Source organism: Ictalurus furcatus, chromosome 29 (assembly GCF_023375685.1).
Source record: "Ictalurus furcatus strain D&B chromosome 29, Billie_1.0, whole genome shotgun sequence".
In the NCBI taxonomy this organism is placed as follows: Eukaryota; Metazoa; Chordata; class Actinopteri; order Siluriformes; family Ictaluridae; genus Ictalurus; species Ictalurus furcatus.
Genome location: NC_071283.1, coordinates 6,857,026 through 6,881,526, shown reverse-complemented (window position 1 = coordinate 6,881,526; position 24,501 = coordinate 6,857,026). Strand labels below are relative to the sequence as shown.

At 38.1% G+C, this 24,501-nt stretch overlaps 1 protein-coding gene across 1 annotated transcript in view; it reads left to right on the top strand.

Annotated features, from left to right (window-relative positions):
- nvl (nuclear VCP like) overlaps positions 1 to 24,501 on the top strand; it is a 45,401-nt gene that overhangs the window by 3,868 nt on the left and 17,032 nt on the right. Inside the window, exons 5-12 of the mRNA XM_053619714.1 lie at positions 2,190 to 2,250; positions 5,839 to 6,108; positions 12,376 to 12,508; positions 12,600 to 12,676; positions 13,076 to 13,210; positions 17,171 to 17,272; positions 23,727 to 23,844; positions 24,299 to 24,443. Of these exons, the coding sequence (XP_053475689.1) occupies positions 2,190 to 2,250; positions 5,839 to 6,108; positions 12,376 to 12,508; positions 12,600 to 12,676; positions 13,076 to 13,210; positions 17,171 to 17,272; positions 23,727 to 23,844; positions 24,299 to 24,443 (1,041 nt within the window). The remainder of the gene's footprint in view (positions 1 to 2,189; positions 2,251 to 5,838; positions 6,109 to 12,375; positions 12,509 to 12,599; positions 12,677 to 13,075; positions 13,211 to 17,170; positions 17,273 to 23,726; positions 23,845 to 24,298; positions 24,444 to 24,501) is intronic.

The following is a 24,501-nucleotide window of genomic DNA, read 5'->3' as shown; positions in this document are numbered from 1 at the left end:
GTTGAAATATTCTATAATTTCTTCACGTCTGTACATCTTGAAAACTGTTTATTCAGACTTTTGAAACCAAACATTGAAGATGGTAATTACGATGTTACGATAAGTAAGGAATGCCAAAGATTGCATCTTTTTTTTTTTTTTTTTTTTAAAATTAAAGAATGGCACGTCACACTTCTTATACATTTATAGTTACATCTAATGTGGAATGTCCATGAGACAACTTGGTTCCTGTTATAATAGCTATAAAGTCAGTCCCTCACCATAATCTCGACTCTACTTAATGCTTAAACTTAAAAGAACATTTTACCTCTGACCCTTACACAGCACTGACACTGGAGACCTCTCTGTAATTGTTACACAAAGTGACCTTACTGAAAACTTCACCATATCTTCAGTTACTTTAGATGTTTTTCTTTAAATTCATTAAATTTCAACACTTTAAAATACTAAACTGTACTTGCTGTGAATTCAATAACCCTGTGATTTGAATTATAACCCTGCACTACTGTCAAAACTGCACATTCTGACCCTTCAATTTTAATTCAACAGTGCTGTTGTATAATTTGCAGCGTTGGCAAATAAGTATTGAACGCGTCAACATTGTTTTCAGTAAATATATTTTCAATGAGACTATTCACATGAAATTTTCACCAGACATCAGTATTAACTCAAGAAATCTAGAGATATAAAGAATTCACAACATTAAAGTCCATAAATAAAGTTATGTGTAATAAAGTGTAATGACACAGGAAAAAGTATTGAACATGCTAAGAAAAAGCAGTTCTCCAAGGCAAGGTAAGGCAAGGAACCAGCTGAAATTCATAAATAATTATACCCCCTATCTATGCAAATTAATATCAGCTGGGTTTGTAAATTGATGCTCTATAAAAAGGCGTTTCGTTACCGAGGCGTCACACAAAAAACATGTCATGATGAGTAACAGCAAAGAGCTCTCACAAGACCTTCACAACCTTATTGTTGCAAAACATATTGATGTAATCGAATACAGATGTATTTCAAAATTTCTGAATCTTCCAGTAAGCACCACTGGGGCCATTATCCACAAGTGGAAGCACCATCACTCCGTCATCAACCGGCCGTGCACAGGAGCTCCTCGCAAGATTTCTGACCAGGTAGTCAGAAAAGTACCCCAAGAGCCAAGAACCACTCTGAAAGAGCTCCAGAAACACTTGGAGGCAGCAGGTACCATCGTCACAGAGAAAACAATAGGCAATGCACTCCACTGCTCACACTAACCCTGCAAGACTCCATTACTAAAGAAAAGGCATGTCACAGCTCGTTTAAAGTTTGCTACCACTCATTTGGACAAGCCTATGAAATACTGGGAGAGTGTATTCTGGTCAGACGAGAGCAAAATTTAACTTTTTGGGTGTCATACTACACAACATGTTTGGAGAAGAAATGGCACTGCACATCACCCTTAAAACACTATACCAACAGTGAAGTTTGGAGGTGGAAACATCATGGTGTGGGGCCGTTTTTCATCGCATGGTACTGGCAGACTTCATATAATTGAAGGAACGATGAATGGAGCCCTTTACCGGGAGATTCTTGAGAAGAATCTGCTGCCATCCACCAGGATGATGAAGGTGAGACATGGGTGGACCTTCAAGCAGGACAGCTATCCAAAGCATACAGCAAAGGAAACTCTCAGTTGGTTTCAGAGAAAACAAATCAAGGCGTTAGATTGACCCAATCTGACTTGAATCCAATTGAACAAGATTTAAAGACAATATGTTTAGAAGAATGAACCGAAATCACACCTGAATACTGCGACCCATTAATTTCTTCATACAGGAAGTGTCTTGAAGCTGTCATTACAAACAAAGGCTTCTCCACTAAGTATTATATAAATTTCAGTTGCCGTGTTCAGTACTTTTTCCTGTGTTATTCCTCTTTATTACACGTAACTTCATTTATGGACATTAATGTTGTGAATTCTTTATATTTCTGGATTTCTTGAGTTAATACTGATGTCTGGTGAAAATTTCACGTGAATAGTCTAATTGGAAATATATTTATTGAAAAAAATGATGGCGCGTTCAATACTTATTATCCCCGCTGTGCAATAACTGACTTACATGTACTGCCAGGCCTTATAGTCGTTACATGAAACCAGTGTCGCTGCTTGATGTTGACTCAGTTGCTATCTTTCTGGTGCTCTTTAGTGAGGACAGCAGTGTGCTGAGTGACAGCACAGACAGCGAGGCAGATTTATCTGAAAATGAGGTGAGTGTGTGAGCATCTTATCATAACGCAGTCTAGAGTTATAGATTTGACATTGCATCAGGGCTCTATGGTAACAATTTCTTTTAGGAGCACTTTTGCTCCTAATTACTAAAATTTAGGAGCATGGTTTAAGCTTAGTTTTTTTAGAGATGGTAACATTAATGTGCCACAATATAACACACAAGTAGGTATGAGAAAACAGGAGCTTGTCAATTATGATAGACTTTTGCAACATAGTGTGATCCATGACACCTTAATTTACCTTCTGATAAACTAAATGTAATATTTTCCGTTAATTTTACAGACTGTATGTAAAAAAACAACTGTTAACCTGTTCTACCTTGTAAACAAATACAATAAACCTCAATGTTCAGTCTTTGAAGTCTGCTCCTTTTAAATATATTTAAAGATACATTATTAGACATTTTCCACTGTCATGGTTCTGAGCTGGAGTCAGTTCTCGAACCGCTCTGTGCATATATCTGAATAATCTCATATAGGATGTGATTGGGTGAGTTCATTTATCCGCCACATGCAAAGCGCTTTAGTTTAATGGTGTTCATTAGGGATGCACCGATCAGGATTTTTACAGCCGATATCGATCCAGATACCAATCTTTTTTATTTAAGCTTTAATCAGGGGGTCTGTCATAAACAGTTAAATGTAAGCTCTTTGCTCATGGTCACTGTTAATTGAATTACAATAATAACAATGAGAAATACTGTTAGATAATTGATAAATAAACAAGCATAAAATATTTATTTTTTAATATTTTAAACAATAAAGAGTCCTAATTAAAAGCAGACTAACACAAGCATGATCCATATTAGGAAAAAGTAGGGATGCACTGAAATGAAAATTCTTGGCCGAAGCTGAAACCGAATATAAAGAAAAACTTGGCCGAATACCAAACACGTTTTTTTGCGTTTTTTCCATTTTTTTCACCATTGCATAAATTAAATAGTCAAAATATGCTTTTTACTATTTTGTTTTACTTTTCAAAGAAAAAAATCAATTACAAAAACAACAATTTCAAAATATTTATTTAACACTGAACATTTTTTTTTCATTGCAATAGGCATAGGCTAACAACAAGGCACAATATAACTTTAAGTAAATAAATGAGTAAAATAAAAATATTTTATGTGGTCATCTTTGAGCCCCCCTTGAATAGCCTATGTTAGGCCTTTAGCTGACTGCTGAAAGAATGGAACACTCTGTAGCCTACAACTAAAAAGTGCATTGACAAGAGTGCAAAAAATGGTTCCATTCGGTTCTATACGGCTGATTATATTGGGGATATATACCGCTCGCATCCCTGTACACCTCGCAGAGTATTATAGTAGATATAGTATCGTTAGGTCTAAATCTATCAAAGAACATAACATTAACAACATTGTTAATGTTATGTTCTTTGATAGATTTAGTTAGTTTAAACTATAGACTAGTTCATTTAGCCCCCACTGGTTTTTCCGCTCCCAGTCCATAGTACTAGTTCATGTTTCTTGTTTTGTGTTTTGACCCTGTTTTCTTTGACCGCAACTTTGATTCCTGCTTTGCCCCGTTTATGCCTGTTTGCCGATCGCCCGACCCTTTGCCTGTCTTGACCTACGTTTTTTGGATTATGATTTGGATTTGTCTGCCTGCCCTTAAATAAATATGTCTTTACCTGCTTCCGTACTCTACTCCCTTACGTCTCGTGACGTGGCAGAATACTCCGGAACAGAAACAAAACAAATACACGTGTCCACAGTAAACTTCCGTCAACATCCGAAGAGCACGTAGCTCGTGCACGTAGCTCATGCATGCGCGCGCCCCCTCATCAAGGTTGTGACATTCACGCGTCTCACTCTGGTTGCTAGGCTATTTGGTCTCGTCATCAAACATGTCATTGTTCGGTCAAATTTATTCAGCCTTTTCACTTATTGCTTATGCTTTTTCTTGCTATTTTCGGCCGAATAATTTCGGTTACCAAACATTTGGTGCATCCCTAGGAAAAAGCTAATAGCCTTCTAAGGAAATAGCTTACTAAGCTTAATGTCAAATTGATATTAAATCCAACCCATAGAAATTAAACACCATTTAATTTCTCATTTTATTTATATTTTATGAAGTTCTTATAATATATCCCTCTCCCTCTTTTCATTTCGGCATTTCCGTTGTTCAGGGGTTGCCACAGTGAATCAATTTTCTCCATATGCCTCTGTCGTGGGTGTCTTCCACCGACACCCTGGCCTCTTTTAAGTCGATGCTTATTTGGGCCATGTAGTTCCGTAGCGGTCTTCCCCACTTCCGTTTTCCTGGGGTTTTCATTCCGAGCATTCTTCGTGTGACATGCTCTATCACTCTTCTATTTACGTGCCCAAACCATCTGACTCGCTCTTCTCTTATAATATCTATTTTTTATATTAAATGATTTACTTATAACTGAGCGCATTTTCTGTCTTTACATTTTATTAATTTTGTTTGTTTGTTTATCAGTTTTAGATGGGTTCCCCCAGTACAGTGCCCATGTCTGCTGATAATATTGTTTTTTGGGGGATTAAATCAAAACATGGAAACTGAAGTTGACTGTTCTAGTGATATCTGGCAACCGTGACTTTAAATACAGTGAATGCACTATTAAAGTTAGTGAAGGGGAGCGGCAGTGTACTGTATGTTTACAGACGGAACCGTTGCTACTCTTGATTATGATTGGTGAGGAATTACTTAATAAATAATCTTGAATTAAACCCACCTTGTTGCATTAGCATTTTTATTAATTTACCGCTGTCTCTACATGAGCAGGTCGCAGGTGCAGGTCATTTTGTGGGATCAAAAAAAGATGGCGGTTTGTGAGATCGGGAAGTTGAGGGAAGCAGGTGATGTACAGAGTTACTCTTGTCATCATAATGACTTCTCTGCAGTATTTACACACTTGTTCGATTGACTGAGATGATGAAAAGCATTGTGAAAGTAACTGTTGCGCAGTGTAGGTGCATTTTGGAGTTGTTTTTATCCCGATTGTATTATACAACTCCGAACAGGTCACTTGCCCCGGTGCTCCTAAACATTTTTTCACAGTCGTATAAAGAACTTTTCACTCGCAAATGCGAGTGAAATGGTCGCACTGTAGAGCCCTGTGCATGTTATTGTCATCCCAGTTTATGTACTTGTCTTACACTGAATTACCTGGAACTTCACATTGAAAGTCATTGAACAACCTCGCAAAATGTTGTTCTAATAATAACACATTTAATTTATAAAGCACTTTTGAATAATCCAAAGATTCTTACATTGAAATATGAGAAAACACAAGAGACATAATAACAGGTTTTGAGATAGGATTTAAAGCTATAAAGAGAACAGAATCATCCAAATTTAAAATGTATTTATTTATTTAGGTGTCTTTGTCTTTCTTTCTTGTTAATTCTTAAAACTTGTTGATTCTTAACGATCGGTTTAATTTCATTGATTTGAGTGTTGCTTATAAATAATTTTTGTAACATAACCTTGAGTTTTTATTGGAAGTTTAATTTGCTATGTAGAAAAAATGGATAATTATTTCAGTTTGATCACCTACGTAAATATTTTTGTCCCTATGAACAGAACACTAATCACATGAACAACTCGCTGATGTCCCTGTATTGCAAGGGGAATCCCAAGAATGGAACCCCTTCAAGGGAGCAGGATGCCGGTAGCCCAAATCCAGCCTGTCAGAAGGGTTCATCAGCTGAGGGCAGCGGTAGCAGTTGTACCCTTTATCACTCCACCACCACTGTGTCTTCAGGTGGCTGGTTCATTGATAAGACAGGAAGAAAAGATCGGGAGAACATGCTGATCGACCTGTGTGAGGAGTCAGCCAGCCCTGCAGTCAAAGTATGTTTGCCTATCACTTAATGTTATAATAATAATAATGATGATGATGATGATAATTAGAGCTGCAACAACTAATCGATAATAATCTATTATGAAAATCGTTGTCAACGAATCTCATTATCGATTAGTTGGTCTGTGCGCCGCACGGGACACGTGGGTAATATCACCTCAAATAGAACACTAGCGGGTTTTTTACTAACCGGAAGTATTAGCCTCTTCCTAGTCGATGGCGCATGACATCATACACACTCTAGCATTAGCAGACACCCAGAGTCACCGACAATGACTTTCTTCAGTTTACTGTTTGTCAACGTTTCCTTTTATTCCCAACATGACCTCAGTCCCCATCAGACGGAGGCAAAATCATCAAGTGACTGAGGAAGAAAGTCCTCTAAGGCAGGGAAGCATTTTATATTAAACACCGCGGAGATCAAACAATGATGCAGGAGCACAAACTTAGATTTATTTCCAAAATGCTCCACTGTATGTAAGGGGCAGGGGAAACTCGTGCAAGCTGCTTAACAGGTTTAGTTTAATTTAAGTTTATTGGCATTATATGGTGTATTTGCGTGCTTGCAGTGTAACTTCTGTCATTTATTATAACGGAAATGATCTATTAGTAACGAGGCCGTGTTGCTCCTCACTCGTGGTGTAGACGTGCTGATACACAGTGGGAGTGCGAGTAAGATCTGTAATGTGTTACGATGCCGGTCTAGGATCGAGGTGTAACATAAAAGAAACTATAAACAAAAACAAAAATGAGGTTGACACACGTCTTTCAAATCTTTGAAATCTTACAAATTTAATGATTGCAAGAACGGAAGAAAAATCCAAAACAATCAATCACTAAGAAAGCAAATCTCTTCAGGGCTGCCCAAGGCCAAAATAATAAACAGAACAGTCACTCTCTTGTTCCATATCAATTTAAATAACCTAACAAAAAAAGGTATTTCAAAAGAAAATACAGTCTAACCTGACTCCCTAACTGAGGCAAAAACAGCGAACAAAAGATACACCCAAAAATAAACGGCACCCAGCCCCTACCGCTTTTGTAATGATTAGAGGAGAAATATTTACAATGAAAGATGTATTTACAATAGAGACATACACTCAGCCACAACACAAGACAAAACAGGGGAATGGGACAACACAAGATCCTACCACTCACTTCTTTCACTCATACACAATACAACAAGCAAGCGATTTTATTCAAACACCAGGAAAAATATTCACTACTCAATAGTATGCACGCAATCACAGACACACCACACATCCGCATTCCTCCCGACATATCGTTCTTCCGCCTTTTTAAACAAAGCACAATCTTCTCCTCTCCAATCCATGTTGCAGCACGTCAGCACGCTGAATTAGGGCAGAGCGACCTGTGAGAGTGAAACAGGGGGAGGGAGAGAGAGCGAGCACACACACACACGCACACAATACGTCTCCTGACGTAACAAATGTCTAATTAAAACACTATGATCAAAAGTAAACAGAAGTAAAACAATATACCTAAAGGCAGTGAGTAACAGAAACCACAAGGTGCAATAAAAGTGAGTTTTTATTATTAATTTAGGACTATAGTTTAATTTGGTGCTTTTTGTGCATCCATAAAAAATAATGCATAAATACTGTTTTATTTATATGTATATCATATAAACTAACTAAATAAATACATATATATGTATGTATGTGTGTGTGTGTGTGTGTGTGTGTATATATATATATATATATATATATATATATATATATATATATATGTGTATATGTATGTATGTATATATATATATATATATATATATATATATATATATATATATATATATATATATATATATATATAAGTATTTATGCATTATTATTATGGATGCACAAAAAGCACTGAAGTAAACAACAGTCCTAAAATAATAATATATTCTGGTATGTGTCTGTGTGTATTGGGTTCTTTTCAGTCTTACATAATTGGGCAAACAGTTGTGTAAAGTTTTAGTCTGAAGTTTATATTTGTAACACTCGGTTGGTGGATTTTATTTTAAATAAATGAAAAAATGATACAGATGGTTTGCCCCAATCCGATTAATCGAAAAAATAATTGGCCAACTAATCGATTATGAAAATAATCATTAGTTGCAGCCCTAATAATAATACTAGAATATTTAAAACATCACTATCACTTTTTTAGGAACACTTGCATATTCATGCGGTTATCTAATCAGCCAATCATTTGCCAGCAGCACAGTACAAAATAATCATGCAGATACAGGTCAAGAGCTTCAGAAGAAAAAGTGTGATCTTTGTGACTTTGATCATGGCATGGTTGTTGCTATCAGAAGGGTTGAGTATTTCAGAAACTGCTGATCTCTTGAGATTTTCATGCCCAACAGTCTCTAGAGTTTACACAGAATGGTGCAAAAAACATTGAGTGAGTGACAGTTCTGTGGGTGGCCTCAGATTTTTGTTCTTGACTGACTGACTGAAAACTGATGTGGTATTCTGCTGTTGTAGCAAGGTTTGATGTGTTGTGCATTATGAGATGCTTTTTTGCTCACTCTGGTTGTAAAGAGTGATTATATGAGTTACTATAGACTTCCTGGCAGCTTGAACCAATCTGGCCGTTTTCCTCTGACCTCTCTTATCAACAAGGAGCTTCCACCCACACAACTGTTGCTCACTCAATGTTTTTTGTTTTTCATACCATTGTGTGTGAGAGACTGTTGTGTCTAGAGAATATTGTGAGAAATTCCCAGGAGATCAGCAGATTCTGAAATACTCAACCCTTCTGATACCAACAACCATGTCATGATCAAAGTCGTGATTGAGATCACACTTACATCGGGGAAATAAGTATTGAACGTGTCAACTTTTTTTCACTAAATATATTTCCAATGAGGTTATTCACATGAATTTTCACCAGACATCGGTATTAACTCAAGAAATCTGGAAATATAAAGAATTCACAACATTAAAGTCCATAAATAAAGTTATGTGTATAAAGTCGAATGACACAGGAAAAAAGTATTGAACACCCTAAGAAAAAGCAGTTCTCCAAGGCAAGGTAAGACAAGGAACCAGCTGAAATCTGTAATTAATTATACCCCCTGTCTGTGCAAATTAATATCAGCTTGGTTAGTAATTTGATGGTCTATAAAAAGGCTTTTTGTTACCAAGGTGTCACACAAGAAACATTTCATGATGGGAGAGCTCTTTGCTTTGTTTTGGAAATTAGACAACACTCGCAGACTCGTCCTCTGAAGGTAAAAAGGTTTATTACAGAAAGATGGTTAATACAGAATAGAATAAAGCAGGATAGAATAATGAGAGCGCTCTGACGCCCTTGTACTAAACCACTACTATATGTATTAAACGCAGAGCATGACATAATTCTGTGTACCGATAAGAAGCAGTTTGAGGCAATTCAAACAGGCTTTGTTTTAGGATCTTGGAAGATGTTTAGATGAGCCTTGAACAGAAGAACATGTTTCTGTCTCTGTAAGCAGATAAACATTCTGCACTGATCTCAGTGACATGACATGGCCTTCTTAGGCGTTATCCTCACATGAGAATGAAACGGAACAAGAACAAACTTATTACAAAGTAAAAATGAGTAATTTCCCTCACAGCTTTTACCAAAGACCTTCGCAACCTTATTGTTGCAAAACATATTGATGGAATCGGATACAGGTATATTTCAAAACTTCTGAATCCTCCAGTAAGCACCATTGGGGTCATTATCCGCAAGTGGAAGCACCATCACTCCGTCATCAACCGGCCATGCACAGGAGCTCCTCGCAAGATTTCTGACCAGGGAGTCAGAAGAATACCCCAAGAGCCAAGGACCATTTGGAAACAGCTCCAGAAACACTTGGAGGCAGCAGGTACCATCGTCACAGAGAAAACAATAGGCAATGCACTCCACTGCTCACGCTCACCTTGTAAGACTCCATTACTAAAGAAAAGGCATCTCGAAGCTCGTTTAAAGTTTGCTACCACTCATTTGGACAAGCCTATGAAATACTGGGAGAGTGCAGTCTGGTCAGATGAGAGCAAAATTTAACTTTTTGGCTGTCATACTACACACCATGGTTGGAGAAGAAATGGCACTGTACATCAACCTTGGAGGTGGAAGCATCATGGTGTGGGGCTGTTTTTCATCGCGTGGTACTGGCAGACTTCATATAATTGAAGGAACGATGAATGGAGCCATTTAAAGGGAGATTCTTGAGAAGAATCTGTTGCCATCCACCAGGATGATGAAGGTGAGACATGGGTGGATCTTCCAGCAGGACAATGATCCAAAGCATACAGCAAAGGAAACTCTCAATTGGTTTCAGAGAAAAAAAATCAAGGAGTTAGAATGGCCCAGTCAATTACCAGTTGAATCCAGCTAAACAAGATTTAAAGACAATATGTGTAGAGGAATGGGCCAAAATCACACCTGAATACTGCGGCCCATTAATTTCTTTATACAGGAAGTGTCTTGAAGCTTTCGTTACAACAAAGGCTTCTCCACTAAGTATTAGATAAATTCCAGTTAGCTTATTCAGTACTTTTTTCCTGTGTCATTCCTCTTTATTACACATAACTTCATTTATGGACTTTAATGTTATGAATTCTTTATATTTCCAGATTTCTTGAGTTAATATTGATGTCTGGTGAAAATTTAATCTGAATAACCTCATAGGAAATATATTTACTGAAAAAAATGTTGACACGTTCAATACTTATTTCCCCCACTGTAGTCTTCATTCGGATGTTTTATGTGAAAATTAATTGAAGCTCTTGACTTGTATCTTCATGAGTTTTGCATTTTGCCTCTGCCACATGATTGGCTGATTGGATACCTGCATAAATGAGCAAGTGTATAGGTCTTCCTATTAGAGTGGACGGTGAGTGTATGTATTGTATATACACGTAAGGTCTGTGTTTAGACATACAGTTGTGCTCATAACTTTAACTACCCCTTGCAGAATCTTTTAATAATTTAACAAAGCAAGAGGGATAATTCAAATTGCATTTAGTTTTTTTATTTAGTCCCGCCCTGAAGAAGTTATATCGCATAAGATGTTTACATATAGTCCACAAGACACAATGATAACTGAATTTACACAAATTAACTAGTTCAAAAGTTTACATTTGCTTGATTCTTAATACTGTGTGCTGTTACCTGGAGGATCATTGACTGAGGTTATGTTTTGTGATAGTCTTCATGAGTCCCTTGCTTGTCCTGAGCAGTTAAACTGCCCACTGTTCTTCAGAAAAATCCTCCAGGTCCTGCACATTCTTTTGCTTTTCCAGCATATTCTGCATATTTGACCCCTTTCCAACAGTGGCTATACGATGTTGAGATCCATATTTTCACACTGAGGACAACTGAGGGACTCACACACAACTATTACATAAGGTGCAAACATTCACTGATGCACAAGAAGGCAACACAATACAATTGTGTTGGGGGTAAAGTTTTGAACAGGATGATTGGTGTAAATTATTATTTTGTCTTCTGGGAAACATGTAAATATCGTATGTAGCTTCTGAATGGCAGTACTAAATATAAAAAGACATTTAAACAAAAATAATAACAATATGCAGAAGATGATGGAAAAGTAAAGAATGTGCAGGACCTGGAGGATTTTTCTGAAGAACAGTGGGCAGTTTAACTGCTCAGGACAAACAAGGGACTCATGAAGAACTATCACAAAACATAAAACCAGTCAATGATCCTCCAGGTAACAGCACACATTATTAAGAATCAAGCAAATGTAAACTTTTGAACTATTTAATTTGTGTAAATTCAGTTATAATTGTGTCTTGTGGACTATATGTAAACATCTGTTATGTGAAATAGCTTATTCAGGGCAGGACTAAATAAAAAAACTAAATGTAATTTGAATTATCCCTCTTTTTTCAATTATTAGTGTTTTGCAGATTCTGTACAGGGTATGTATATTTATGAGCACAATTATAGATCCAGTTTCTATTAGATCAACTTAATTTTTACAGAGCATACACTCTTGATAATACTTGTGCTGTTGTGCTGGAAAATGAATAAAGCTAAGAAGCTAAGCTATGACTGCTGAGAAGGAAGCTCAAATGTTTAATAGTTGTCATCTTTTAGTAAAATCTGTCTGAGTTAACATGTAACAAAAGAGATGCAGTCATTAAAGAAGGACACAGTAATACATGGAAGTGTCAGGTTTGTTTTTTTTAGAACTTGATTGGATATTTAAATGGCTTATTCATGCGCTTTGGCTGTGTATGAAATTATAGAAAGACACTGATTTGTCAGTGCTGGAGCCTGAAAAAAAGCCAAAGAAGAGCAAGAAGAAAGAAAAGAGAAAAACCCAGAGTGAAGGAGAAAGTAAAGACGCAGGCATTGAGGAAAGCATAATGTCAAAAAAAGGTGCAAATTCCTCTTGTAAAATTCTAGAATATGTGCATACATAGTTTTGCCAGTTATCAGAAAATAAATTATTTCATTGTTTATGTTTAAGCCCGGCCCAAACCTCCTGAACTTCAACATTCCACAGTGAAGTTTGAAGACGTTGGTGGTAATGAAGAAACTCTGACGGTATGGTTTAACCAGTATACTGTATACATTCTAATATTAGTTAGGGTTTCATCTAACATTTTCACAAATTAAGAGCTTTTCTTGAAAAAAATAGGCAAATATATATATTTTTTAAAAATGTGTGTGTGTGTTCCTGTCAATCAATGTAACATTATATGACCTAATGGAATGTAGTGCCTGCCAGCTACTGTCATGAGCATTTGTAATTATTTAAAAAAAAAAAAAAAATCCTATTTATCAATGTGGCAGCATTTTATTCAGAAACCAAATTTATGAATTGTTCCAGTTTTTTTTTTTTATATGCAGATTGGCAGATGACAACTCCACTGTACTGGGTATTAGCACACACACTGGCCCATGTCATGCATGTAAAGCCATTTCTGTTTTTGCTGTCTTTAGGATTTGTGTAAATTGCTCATCCATATGCGTCATCCTGATGTGTACCAGCAGCTAGGAGTAGTGCCTCCACGAGGTTTCCTTCTTCATGGGCCGCCTGGTTGTGGAAAAACCCTCCTTGCCCAAGCTGTTGCTGGGGTGAGTGCACTTTAGATGTTTGCCATATGTGTAACACAGAATAATAATAATTGGATGAGTGATATTGGTAAGGGTTTAAATGTATGTTAACGTTGCTAATAATCACAAACTGCTGAAACTGAGTCATGTGACCGGTTCATGTAATATCTATGTGGAAAACAGGTTTTGATGTTAATTGAAGTTAACAGGCCTCATTTATCAAACTTAATTTATTCGTAAATTGTTCACAGGGGCATTTACACAGAAATTCATGAATGGCATTCATGGAAAATCAAGTTAGAATAGACAAAAAAGCATCTGTATCCTATGAGAGCACCTGAGTTTGTGTAAATTTACATATAAACAGACTCAAAAATGTGAACCTTGATTGTTTGGCTTCAGATCATATCATAGTCACGAGTGCAGTTTTTATGTATGGACTATGCTGTCAAGTTTAAAATGCTTAATTATTTCAATTGAACACATTAATTTTTTAAGATTAACTGAAACAAAGCAATTCAAATGATCCATAAATTAAGACAAAGAAGACTAGCTATTCAATTAGGACAAAAGAAATGCTGCCAGATAACAGTGTTAATGTGTCTGGTATCTGACCCACTGCAGTGAGCTGCATTACTGGAAGATTTAGCATCCTGCACTTAGAAGGCACTCTTTTGCTATTTAGTCATCATTTTGTTGTTTCTGTTCTCTGAAAGCTTTGCCTTTTGTGGAGTTTTGTGAGTATGACTAAATGTAAATAAGCTGTGCTATGAACGTGGATGGTAATTTTTGTTTATGGTGTTCCACAAGAATTGATAATTGATCCTCTACTGTTTTTCCTTTATGTGTTATCATTGGGTGAAATTTGTCTCTCTTTTTTTTGTGGCAGTTCTTTGGTATGCAAAAACGACTACTACATACCAGTTCTAATACATGGTTATATACAGTGCATCTGGAAAGTATTCACAGCGCTTCACTTTTTCCACATTTTGTTAGGTTACAGCCTTATTCCAAAATGGATTAAATTCATTATTTTCCTCAAAATTCTACAAACAATACCCCATAATGACAACATGAAAGAAATTTGCTTGAAATCTTTGCAAATTTATTAAAAATAAAAAACAAAAAAGCACATGTACATAAGTATTCACAGTCTTTGCCATAACACTCAAAATTGAGCTCAGGTGCATCCTGTTTCCACTTATCATCCTTGAGATGTTTCTACAACTTGATTGGAGTCCACCTGTGGTAAATTCAGTTGATTGGACATGATTTGGAAAAGCACACACCTGTCTATATAAGGTACCACAGTTAATGCATGTCAGAGCATAAACCAAGCCATGAAGTCCAAGGAAATGTCTGTAGTTCAAGTGGTTTTGTTGTCATTTCATCCATATACAGTTGGTACAGTACACAGTGAAACGAAACACAATAGGGATCTCAAACTCAACTTACCTGGGGGCCGCTGGAGGTAGAGTCTGGGTGAGGCTGGGCCGCATCAAGTATTCCACAAAAAAAGGGTTTCAAGTATTCCAAAAACAGTACAACCGATCCAATCTTCTTAATCTTTAGTAATAACAATTCAGAACATGCAGAATATGAACGGTTCTTCAGAACATAGGCTTCTCTTACTTCCTCCTACTCCTTGCTGCCAGAGACTTGGCAGCGCTTCCTCTTACACAGCTGAGCCACATTTGGCTTGAGGGAGGAAGCAACTGAGACCCTCAGTATGGCTCGAAGATGCTCATCTGTAAGTCTGGACCTGAACTTTTGATTTATTAAAGTTCATAGTGGAGAAGAGCTTTTCACACAGATAGGTGCTCCCAAAAAGGCACATGATTCGCTTGAACATCTTGGAAAGCTCAGGGAACGTGGGGGGCAATTCTCTCATAAATTGTCCAAGCTTGTCTGTTTTTCCACTCACCTCCCTGAACTTGGCTTTGAGTTCAGAACTGCACTGCAGGTCAATTAGCTCCATCTGAAGCACAGGGGGGGCATCTTCCACATCGAAGGAGAAGGGGTCAGCAAAAATTTGAAACGTGGCTCTGTGTGTCTTGAAGTCTGCAAACCTGTGATCAAATTCTTCCTGTAGCTTTACAATGGTATCAGCATACTTCTCACCACTGAATGGTGTGCCTGAATCCATGAGCGCCTTGCATGCTGGGAAATGGCAGAGGTTTGTCTGAGAAAGCTGGGCTTTCCATAACACAAGTTTTGTGGAGAATGCTCTGACATTGTCATATGCAGCACTGACAAGCTGGCCCTGGCCTTGTAACTTCTTGTTCAGTACATTCAGCTCCTGTGTGATGTCAACAAGAAAAGCCAAGTCCATTAGCCATTTGGGATCACTTAGTACAGGAACAGCCATCCCATCCTTATCCATGAAGGCTTTCACTTCTGCTCTCAACTCAAAAAACCTCTTCAAGACGTCCTGAAGCGAAGCCAACGTACCTAGGTGAAGTAGAGCACATCCGCATATGCTGACTCTGTTTCCTCTAAAAAGGCGCGGAACTTCCGGTGCTTTAAGCCCCTGGATCTGATATGGTTGATGCATTTCACAACTTCAGACATCACATTGTCAAACTTCAGGCATTTGCTGCAAAGGGCCTGCTGATGGATAATGCAGTGCAAAGCAATGGCCTCTTCCACACCCTCCTCTTCCAGTTTTCTTTGAACAAGTGCCACTAGTCCATTTCTCCTCCCTGTCATTGATGGCGCTCCGTCGGCTGTTATTCCAGCAAAACTCTTCCATAGTAAGCCGGCATCCTTAATGGCATCACACAGCTGGCGGAATATCTCCTGACCGGTGGTCTGGCCATGCATTGGAATCATTGTGAGCAAATCCTCCATCACTTCAAAATTGTCATCAACACCACGGACATATATTGCGAGCTGCGCTGTGTCAGTGACGTCTGTGCTCTCATCATGAGCGACTGAGTATGAATGGAAATGTTTAGCATTCTCACGCAGTTGATCGTAAATGTTACCCGACAGGTCAGAAATGCGCTGTGCCACTGTGTTGGCTGAAAGGCTGATGTTGCTAAGCTGACCTTTCTTTTCTGGACAGACTATACTCGCAGCCTGTAACATGCACTGTTTGATGAACTCGCCGTCCTTGAATGGCTTTCCTGCCTTAGCAATCATCTCACTCACCATGTAGCTAGCTTCGACTGCTGCATCACTCTCTTTGCTTGCTTTCTTGAAAAAATCTTGTTGCGTCAGTAGACATGTTTTAAGTTTGGCGACCCGGTCCTCTCGCTCATCTCCCTGGTATTTTGCATACTCCTCAGCATGCCTAGTTGAGTAATGACGTCTGATGTTATACTCCTTGTGCACCGCAACTTTATCTGTGCATATTAGACACGTCGGAATGCCCCTGTGCGCTACAAAAAAATATTCCGTTTCCCACTTCTCCTGAAATTGTCTGTGCTCATCGCCAACCTTTCTCTTCACGGCAGGTTTTGAAAAAGACATGACTGGGTGACAAAAAAACGTATTTGCACTGGGTGACACTCCCGAAACACGTTTCAAGTGACCAACGTTGATAATTCATGTTGTTGTCACGAGCCTGAGCTATGGTAGCCCACAAGTGTTAAAAAATATAAAACGCCAAGGGCAATGACTCATGCAGGTGCATGTGAGAAAAAACGCGCGGGCTGCACTAACACTAAGCTTTGATTTCAAGTAGGGGGCCACAAAATATCGTTCCGCGGGCCGCAATTGGCCCCCGGGCCGCGAGTCTGAGACCCCTGCTCTAGAACCATGGTGCTACATAAAACAACACACTAACCACATGAGACACAGAACTAGTAAGATCCACAAACATTCTGCATAAAGTGCACGTGCAGACGGTGCTAACATAGAACAGTACAGTACTACTAAAACAGGACAATAGGTACTTTCCGGATGCACTGTATGTGAGCTTGTGGAGAGGTTTGGCAATGGTGCTTGGTGATCAGAGAGCTTTCTGTGTAATTGTAGGAAATGGAGTTGCCCATGTTGAAGGTCTCTGCTCCAGAGCTGGTGTCAGGCATTTCAGGGGACTCGGAGCAGAAACTACGTGAGCTGTTTGAGCAAGCTGTGGTAAGTGCACTATTAAGCACATTTTAAAGAGTAAACACTTAATGACTGATTAAATGTGGAGCGGACATGTGCTGAAAATCAATTATAAAATATATCACAATATTCAACAAACACAATATGTTTATCTTTAACACTTATCGTCACCATTTCTATATTATAGTTGAGAGGGACCTGCCTGGGTAAGCAGTGTTTCTAATTTCGAGTTAGAAGGTAACATAGTGGATTTAAAAAGTTTACATACCCCTTTAAAATGACATGTTTATGTGATGTAAAAAAATGAACTAAGTTAAATCAGTCAGAACCATTTTCACCTTTATTGTGAAATTGTAAGGAAAAACAAAAAACTTCCAATACCCAGCTTGCATAAGTGAGCACACCATGTTTCAGAATCAACCAATCTTATTCAAACTCCTGTTAAAAACTAATCAGTATATACCTGCCATCAATTAAAGTGACTGATTACCGCCAAATAAAGTACAACTGTTCCTATAGGATTTTCCTGACATTATCTTTCTAACATACAACTGGAAAATCCATGGGCCACAAAGCTTACAAAGCAGGTACGGGATCTGTTGAAAAATATCAATCAGTAGACGGTTATACAGGGGCAAGAAAAAGTATGTGAACCTTTTGGAATTTCATGGTTTTCTCCATAAATTTGTCATAAAATGTGATCTGATCTTCATCTAAGTCAAGGGTATTGACATATAATGTGCCTAAAATAATAACACAAAGTAATTTCTGATACCTCATGTCTTTATTGAACACATTCATTCAACATTCAAAAAGGCAGTGGAAAAAGTAAGTGAACCCTTAGAATTAATAACTGCTTGACCACACCCCCGCAAACAATAACGTCAACCAGGCGCTTCCTGTAGCTGTGGATCAGACCTGCACATCGTTCAGGAGGAATTTTATCCCATTCTTCCTGGCAGAACCGCTTTAGCTTGGTCATATTCTTTCGACGTCTCATGTGTCTGGCTTTCTTCAAGTCATTCCATAGCATCTCTATTGGGTTGAGGTCTGGGCTCTGACTTGGCCACTCCAAAAGACCGATTTTGTTTTTCTGAAGCCATTCTGTTGTGGACTTGCTGCAGTGTTTTGGGTCTTTGTCCTGTCGCATCACCCAACTTCTACACAGTTTCAGCTGACGTACAGACATTCTAACATTATCCTGAAGAATTGTCTGATATACTTGGGAATTCGTATTCCCCTCAATGATTGCAAGCTGGCCAGGCCCTGATGCAGCAAAGCAGGCCCAAATCATGATGTTTCCTCCACCATACTTTATGGTTGGGACGATGTTTTCATGATGATATGCCATGCCCTTTCTACGCCAGATGTAGTGCTGTGTGGTTTTCCAAATAGTTCAATCTTAGTTTCATCAGGGCACAAAACATTTTGCCAATACCGATGTGGAGTGTCAGTGTGCTCTTTTGCAAACTTCAGGCATGCAGCAATGTTCTTTTTAGTAAGCAGTGGCTTCCTTCCTGGTGTCCTGCCGTAGGTACCCTGCTTGTTCAATGTTTTACATATTGTAGACTCAGAGATGTTAGCCAGTTCCAATGGTGCCTTCCAATTTTTGGCTGTCATTCGGGGTTGTTTTTTTTACCTCATTGATGAGTCTTCGTTGTGCTGTTGGTGTCATTTTGACTGGGTGCCCACTTCTTGGTAGAGTAGCAACAGTCCCAAAGTGTCCCCATTTGTAGAATGTTTGCCTAACTGTAGACTGGTGAATTTCTAAAGTCTTTGAAATCACTTTGTAACCCTTGCCAGCTTTATGTTCATCAACAATTCTTGATCGTAGATCCTCTGAAAGCTCTTTTTGGCGAGGCATGGCTCACATAAGCGTGTGGTTCTTGTGCAAAAGTTTGAGGGGTTTTTATCAGTCAAAGTAGCTGTAGTCCACACCTCCAAACTCATTTTCTTAACTAGACTCCAGGTGTGCTAAAACCTGACTCCAATTAGCTTTTTTGAGGTCATTAACTCAAGGGTTCACATACTTTTTCCACAAGCACTATGAGGTTTTTTTGGTTGTTCTCAATAAAGACATGAAAGATCAGAATTTTTTTGTTATTATTTTAGACACATTATATTTGTCAATACCCTTGACTTAGATGAGGATCAGATCACATTTTATGACAAATTTATTCAGAAAACCATGAAATTCCAAAAGGTTCACATACTTTTTCTTGCCACTGTATATACAATGAAACACTTTAAAGTCATCAAATATGGCACGACAAATATAATCAACAAATATGGCATGACAAATATAATCAACAAATATGGCATGACAGTGAGACTAAGAATAGGACATTCCTCTAAAATTGATGATCAGGAGAAAACTCATCCTGGAGGCTGCCAAGAGGCCTACAGCAACATTAACAGAATTGCAGCAATATCTGGCAAGTACTGGTTGCTCCCTACATGTGACAACAATCTCCTGAATTCTTCATATCTCTGGGCTATGGGGTAGTGTGTCAAGATGGAAGCCTTTTTGGACCAAAAAAAAAATAAAAAATACATCCAATCTCCCAAAGCCACGTGGAACAATGTGTTATGGTCTGATGAGAACAAAGCTGAACTTTTTGTCCGTAATACCAAAAGATATGTTTGACACAATAAAAAACACAGCACATCTCCAAAAGAACACCATCCCCACGGGGAAGCATGGTCGTGGAAGTGTCACACTTTTAGGGCTGTTTTTCTTCAGCTGGAACTGGGGCTTTAATCAGTGTGGAGAAAATAATAAATAGCTCCAAATACCAGTTAATTTTGGCACAAAACCTTAAGGCTTCTGCGAAAACACTTCAGATGAAGCGGAATTTTACCTTTCAGCATGACAACGACCCAAAGCAAATCTCCAGATAAACAAAGGAATGGCTTCACCAAAACAAGTTCAAGGTTTTGGAATGGCCCAGCCAGAGTCCAGACCCAAATCCAATCAAAAATCTGTGGGGTGACCTGAAGAGGGCTGTGCACAAGAGATTCCCAGCTAATTTGACTGTGGGAATGCTTTTGCAAGGAAGAATAGCAAAATATTGCTAAGTGAAGATTTGCCAAACTGAAGGCTACGATCAAATCTAAAGATGCTTCAACTAAGTATTAGTTTAGGGGTGTGCACAATTATGCAACAATGAGTATGTCGTATTGTTTTTCACGTTAATTAATAGGTTAAAATTTCACAATAAAGTTCTGACATGATTTATTTTGGTTTCATTTTTGTACATCACAAAAATCTGCCATTTTAACAGTGGTGTGTAGACCTTTTATATCCACTGTAAGCACTATCTAAACTACCCTATTGTGACCAAATTTGAAGGCAGCATTGTATTTATTCCATGTTTTCCAACATTCATTCTATCAAGCAACCAGTTTGACCTGGTCAGTATTTCGGTGGACCCGGAGCCTATTTCAGAAAAGCGCTGCATGAGGAAGCAATACACCCTGGGTGGGATACTGATCCATTGCAGGGCACCATGCACATTCACACCTAGGAAAATTTACTGTAGCTGATCCATCGACCAGCGGAAAACCGGAGAACCCAGAGGAAACTCAAATGCACAGAAGGACTATGGAAACCCAAACGCACCTTGCTGCTCTCTGTTTAAACATTGTTGACAAAACGCTACTGTAATGGTCCACTCACTGACCCAACGACGGTATCCAATGACGTGGTAGAAGGATTCCCACGTGTTCCTGTCTTTTTGAAGCGATGTGAATATATTTAAATTTGTCATTCCAATTCTGCTTGACTCTCTCTTAAATTAAATCTGACTCCAACTCGATGTTGTATTCATTACTTAGTTATTCATATTTTTATACTTTTAATCTTCTATACTTGATGAATTGTAATTTATTTTATACTTTATATTGTGCTCGTTCATTCGGATTCTGTGTCAAGTCTCGCGCCGTAAGATTACAATAACCAGAGGTTTAGACTACCCCATTTAGACTTGGTCAATCAACTTTGTTGTCCTAAACGGGTATTTCATATCGAGCTTGTACACACTAAGTACACTTAACTAGAGCCAAGTCATTAGCCTGGTCTCTTAGTTCCCTTAGTTAGTAACACTTAATTACAGTAACGTTATTTCTAGCCAGAGGTCATGACCACTAAATCTACAAAGATAGACCAATAATATCTGAGTAAAATTAGCTTTATATAATCATGCCATAGTTTCCTATGTACACATTAGTTAGAAGAATATTACAGTAATCAGAGGTTTAGACTTCATCCTATTTAGACTTGGTCGATCAACTTTATGTTGTCCTAAAGGGATATTTCTTATCGAGCCTGTATGCTCTAAGTACACTTATCTTAATGCCAAATTGTTAGCCTGTACTAACCTGGTCGCAGATTTGCTGTAACAAGGACTTACCGTAATTTACTAGAGACAATAATTTCAGAATAATTCAGAATATAATCAAGTCTAATAATTTATTTAACCAGGTATGAAAACATCCAAATTCAACACTACTATTGATAATAACAAGAAAGAATTACATGCAACATTACATTCCATTCAAATCCAAAACATAATAATAGAACATAAGAGAGACAATACTTACATACCTGGTAGAGGAAAAACTACACACAATGATTGTGTGGGAGATCTGTCTACAGATTCCCTGAGTCTTTGGCCAGCTCTCCGCTAAATACCCAGATGCTCTGTGGGTCCACCAAATGGTGGTGTTTGTGATTATAATTTGATGTTTGTGGGAGGATGTACCTTATTTACGTACAGGAGATAATTTGAGTGAGGGACCTTTGGAGGGTATGCCTTTAACGGCATGTACCAATTTATTTAAACTGCTGTTGAGGGAATGAGACCATATTTCCCAGTCGCACTGAGACCTTTTGTATAATACAGTAAACATGAATAGTTGACATCTTATTCACATTAAAATATGTTTTGTAATGTATATAGACTTTGGGTGTGTTTAGGGTGATCTCGACACAGAGAGAGAGAGGGAGAAGGGTGTGAGGAGAGGAAGGAGGAAACTGTAGTGACGATTTCCTGATCTCTGCTCAGCATGTGTTAATTCAAATGGAGATGTTAATTCCGCGAGAGAGAGAGGTCTGGTGTTCGTTCCTGTCCTCACAGAGTGGTTCTCTCCTGGCTCAGACATTTTCTAGTCTCCACTGAGTCTGATGTGCTAATTCAGATGGAGATGCTAATTTTGTAAGAGAGAGGTTGAGTGTTTGTTCTCGTAGCAGTTTTTGTTCTCAGAGAGTAGTTCTCTCTGGGTTCAGACATCTTGTCACCGGCCTTACACTACTCTGACTTGGGAATGTTTTAGTAATAAATCAGTTTTGAATACAATATTATAAAAAAATGTTTGATAATAAGTTAAACAGTAATGATCGGACTGGTTCCTAAAAGGGGACAAACTCATAGAACCTCATAAAACGTGACTACTCTTTCTTTAAATATATATTTACATTAAATAATTCAGTTGATATTCATGTTTTGAGAGATCTTGTGTTCAAAATTAATTACCAATAATGGTACATATGATGCTTCTTTGCATTTGTTCAAAATTAGGCACCTTTAGAAGATAGTTTTCCTAATGTTACCTTCTTAACCAGACTATTTTTTTTCCTCATGAGGTCATAAATGCTTCCCAGAAATGCTCCCTAGCTATAAAATGGGATACAGGAGTAGTCACAATATGCTAAAATGCCCTTCATAAATATCGCAGTATATTGTATAGCTGTTTATAAGTATAGCAAGTGAGTGTTATTCAACATCTATTTACACTTTACAGTTCCTAATGTTCCTCTAAATATACACTATATGGCAAAACGTTTGTGGACACCTGACCATCACACCCATATGTGGTTCTTCCCAAACTGTTGCCACAAAGTTAGAAGCACAAAATTGTCTGGAATGTCTTTGTAAGCTGTAGTATTACAATTTTCCTTCACTGGAACTACGAGGCCAAACCTGTTCCAGTATAACAATGCTCCTGTGCACAAAGTGAGGTCCATGAAGACATGGTTTGCCAAGGTGGAAGAACTTTACTGGCCAGTACAGAACCCTGCCCTCAACCCCACTGAACACCTCTGGGATGAACTGAAATACAGACCCCCCAGGCCTCCTCACCCAGCATCAGTGTCTGACCTCACTAATGCTCTTGTGGGTGAATGAGCAAATCCTCAAAGCCACACTTCAAAATCTAGTTGAAAGCCTTCCCAGAAGAGAGAAGGTTATTATAACAGCAAAGGGGAACTAAATCTGGAATGGGATTTTCAAAAATCAAATGTGGGTGTGATTGTCAGGTGTCCACAAACCTTTGGCCATACAATGTGCACTAAAGTGCCCACCATATATATTGCAGTATGCCATGTAGTATGTTCATTAGCACATGTCTGTTATTCAGTCTTTATTTCCACTTTTCATTTTCCTCAAATATATATTTACATATTTATCTTCCTCCCGTACAGAGCGGTGCTCCCTGCATTCTATTCATTGATGAGATTGATGCCATCACTCCAAAGAGGGAGGTGGCCTCCAAGGACATGGAGAGACGAATTGTTGCTCAGTTACTCACCTGCATGGATGGTTAGTGTTTTGTGATAAGCTCATGATTAAAGTAAAATCCCAGATTAATTGTTCAATGTATGAAAATTGGTGAAATAAGCATCTTAAATCCAATTTTAACTTTATTTATTTATCATGCAGTTATCATGCAGTGTTTTAATAGATGTTATTGTAGTTTTGTTTTTACTTTCGGCTTCTGCATCTATAGAATTCTCAAATCTGATTGTTTAGGAGGTGTTGAGTTAATTTTTTATAACAGCAGCTCCTAACTAGTATTTTCTGCTGATATTGGACCATTACAGGATCAGTGCCATTTCTGGTTGAGTGCAAAAGTTTGCTCCCATTGTTTAAAAAAACATTAATTTTTATTCTTATCACTTTATTTTTATTTTTAAGGGTATGCAAACTTTTGCTTTTAACTGTATGTGTTTGCCTGGTCATATTCTCACATTCTCTGACTGTTTTCCCGCTTTAGACTTGAATTCCTTACGTATACCAACACAGGTCTTGGTTATTGGAGCCACCAACCGGCCTGATTCTTTAGATCCTGCTTTGAGAAGAGCAGGACGTTTTGACAGAGAAATCTGTCTGGGCATTCCAGATGAAGGAGCACGTCTGAAGTATGTATCCATCAGACCTGAACTGCAACTTCCCCATACGTTTCATCTCATGCAATAC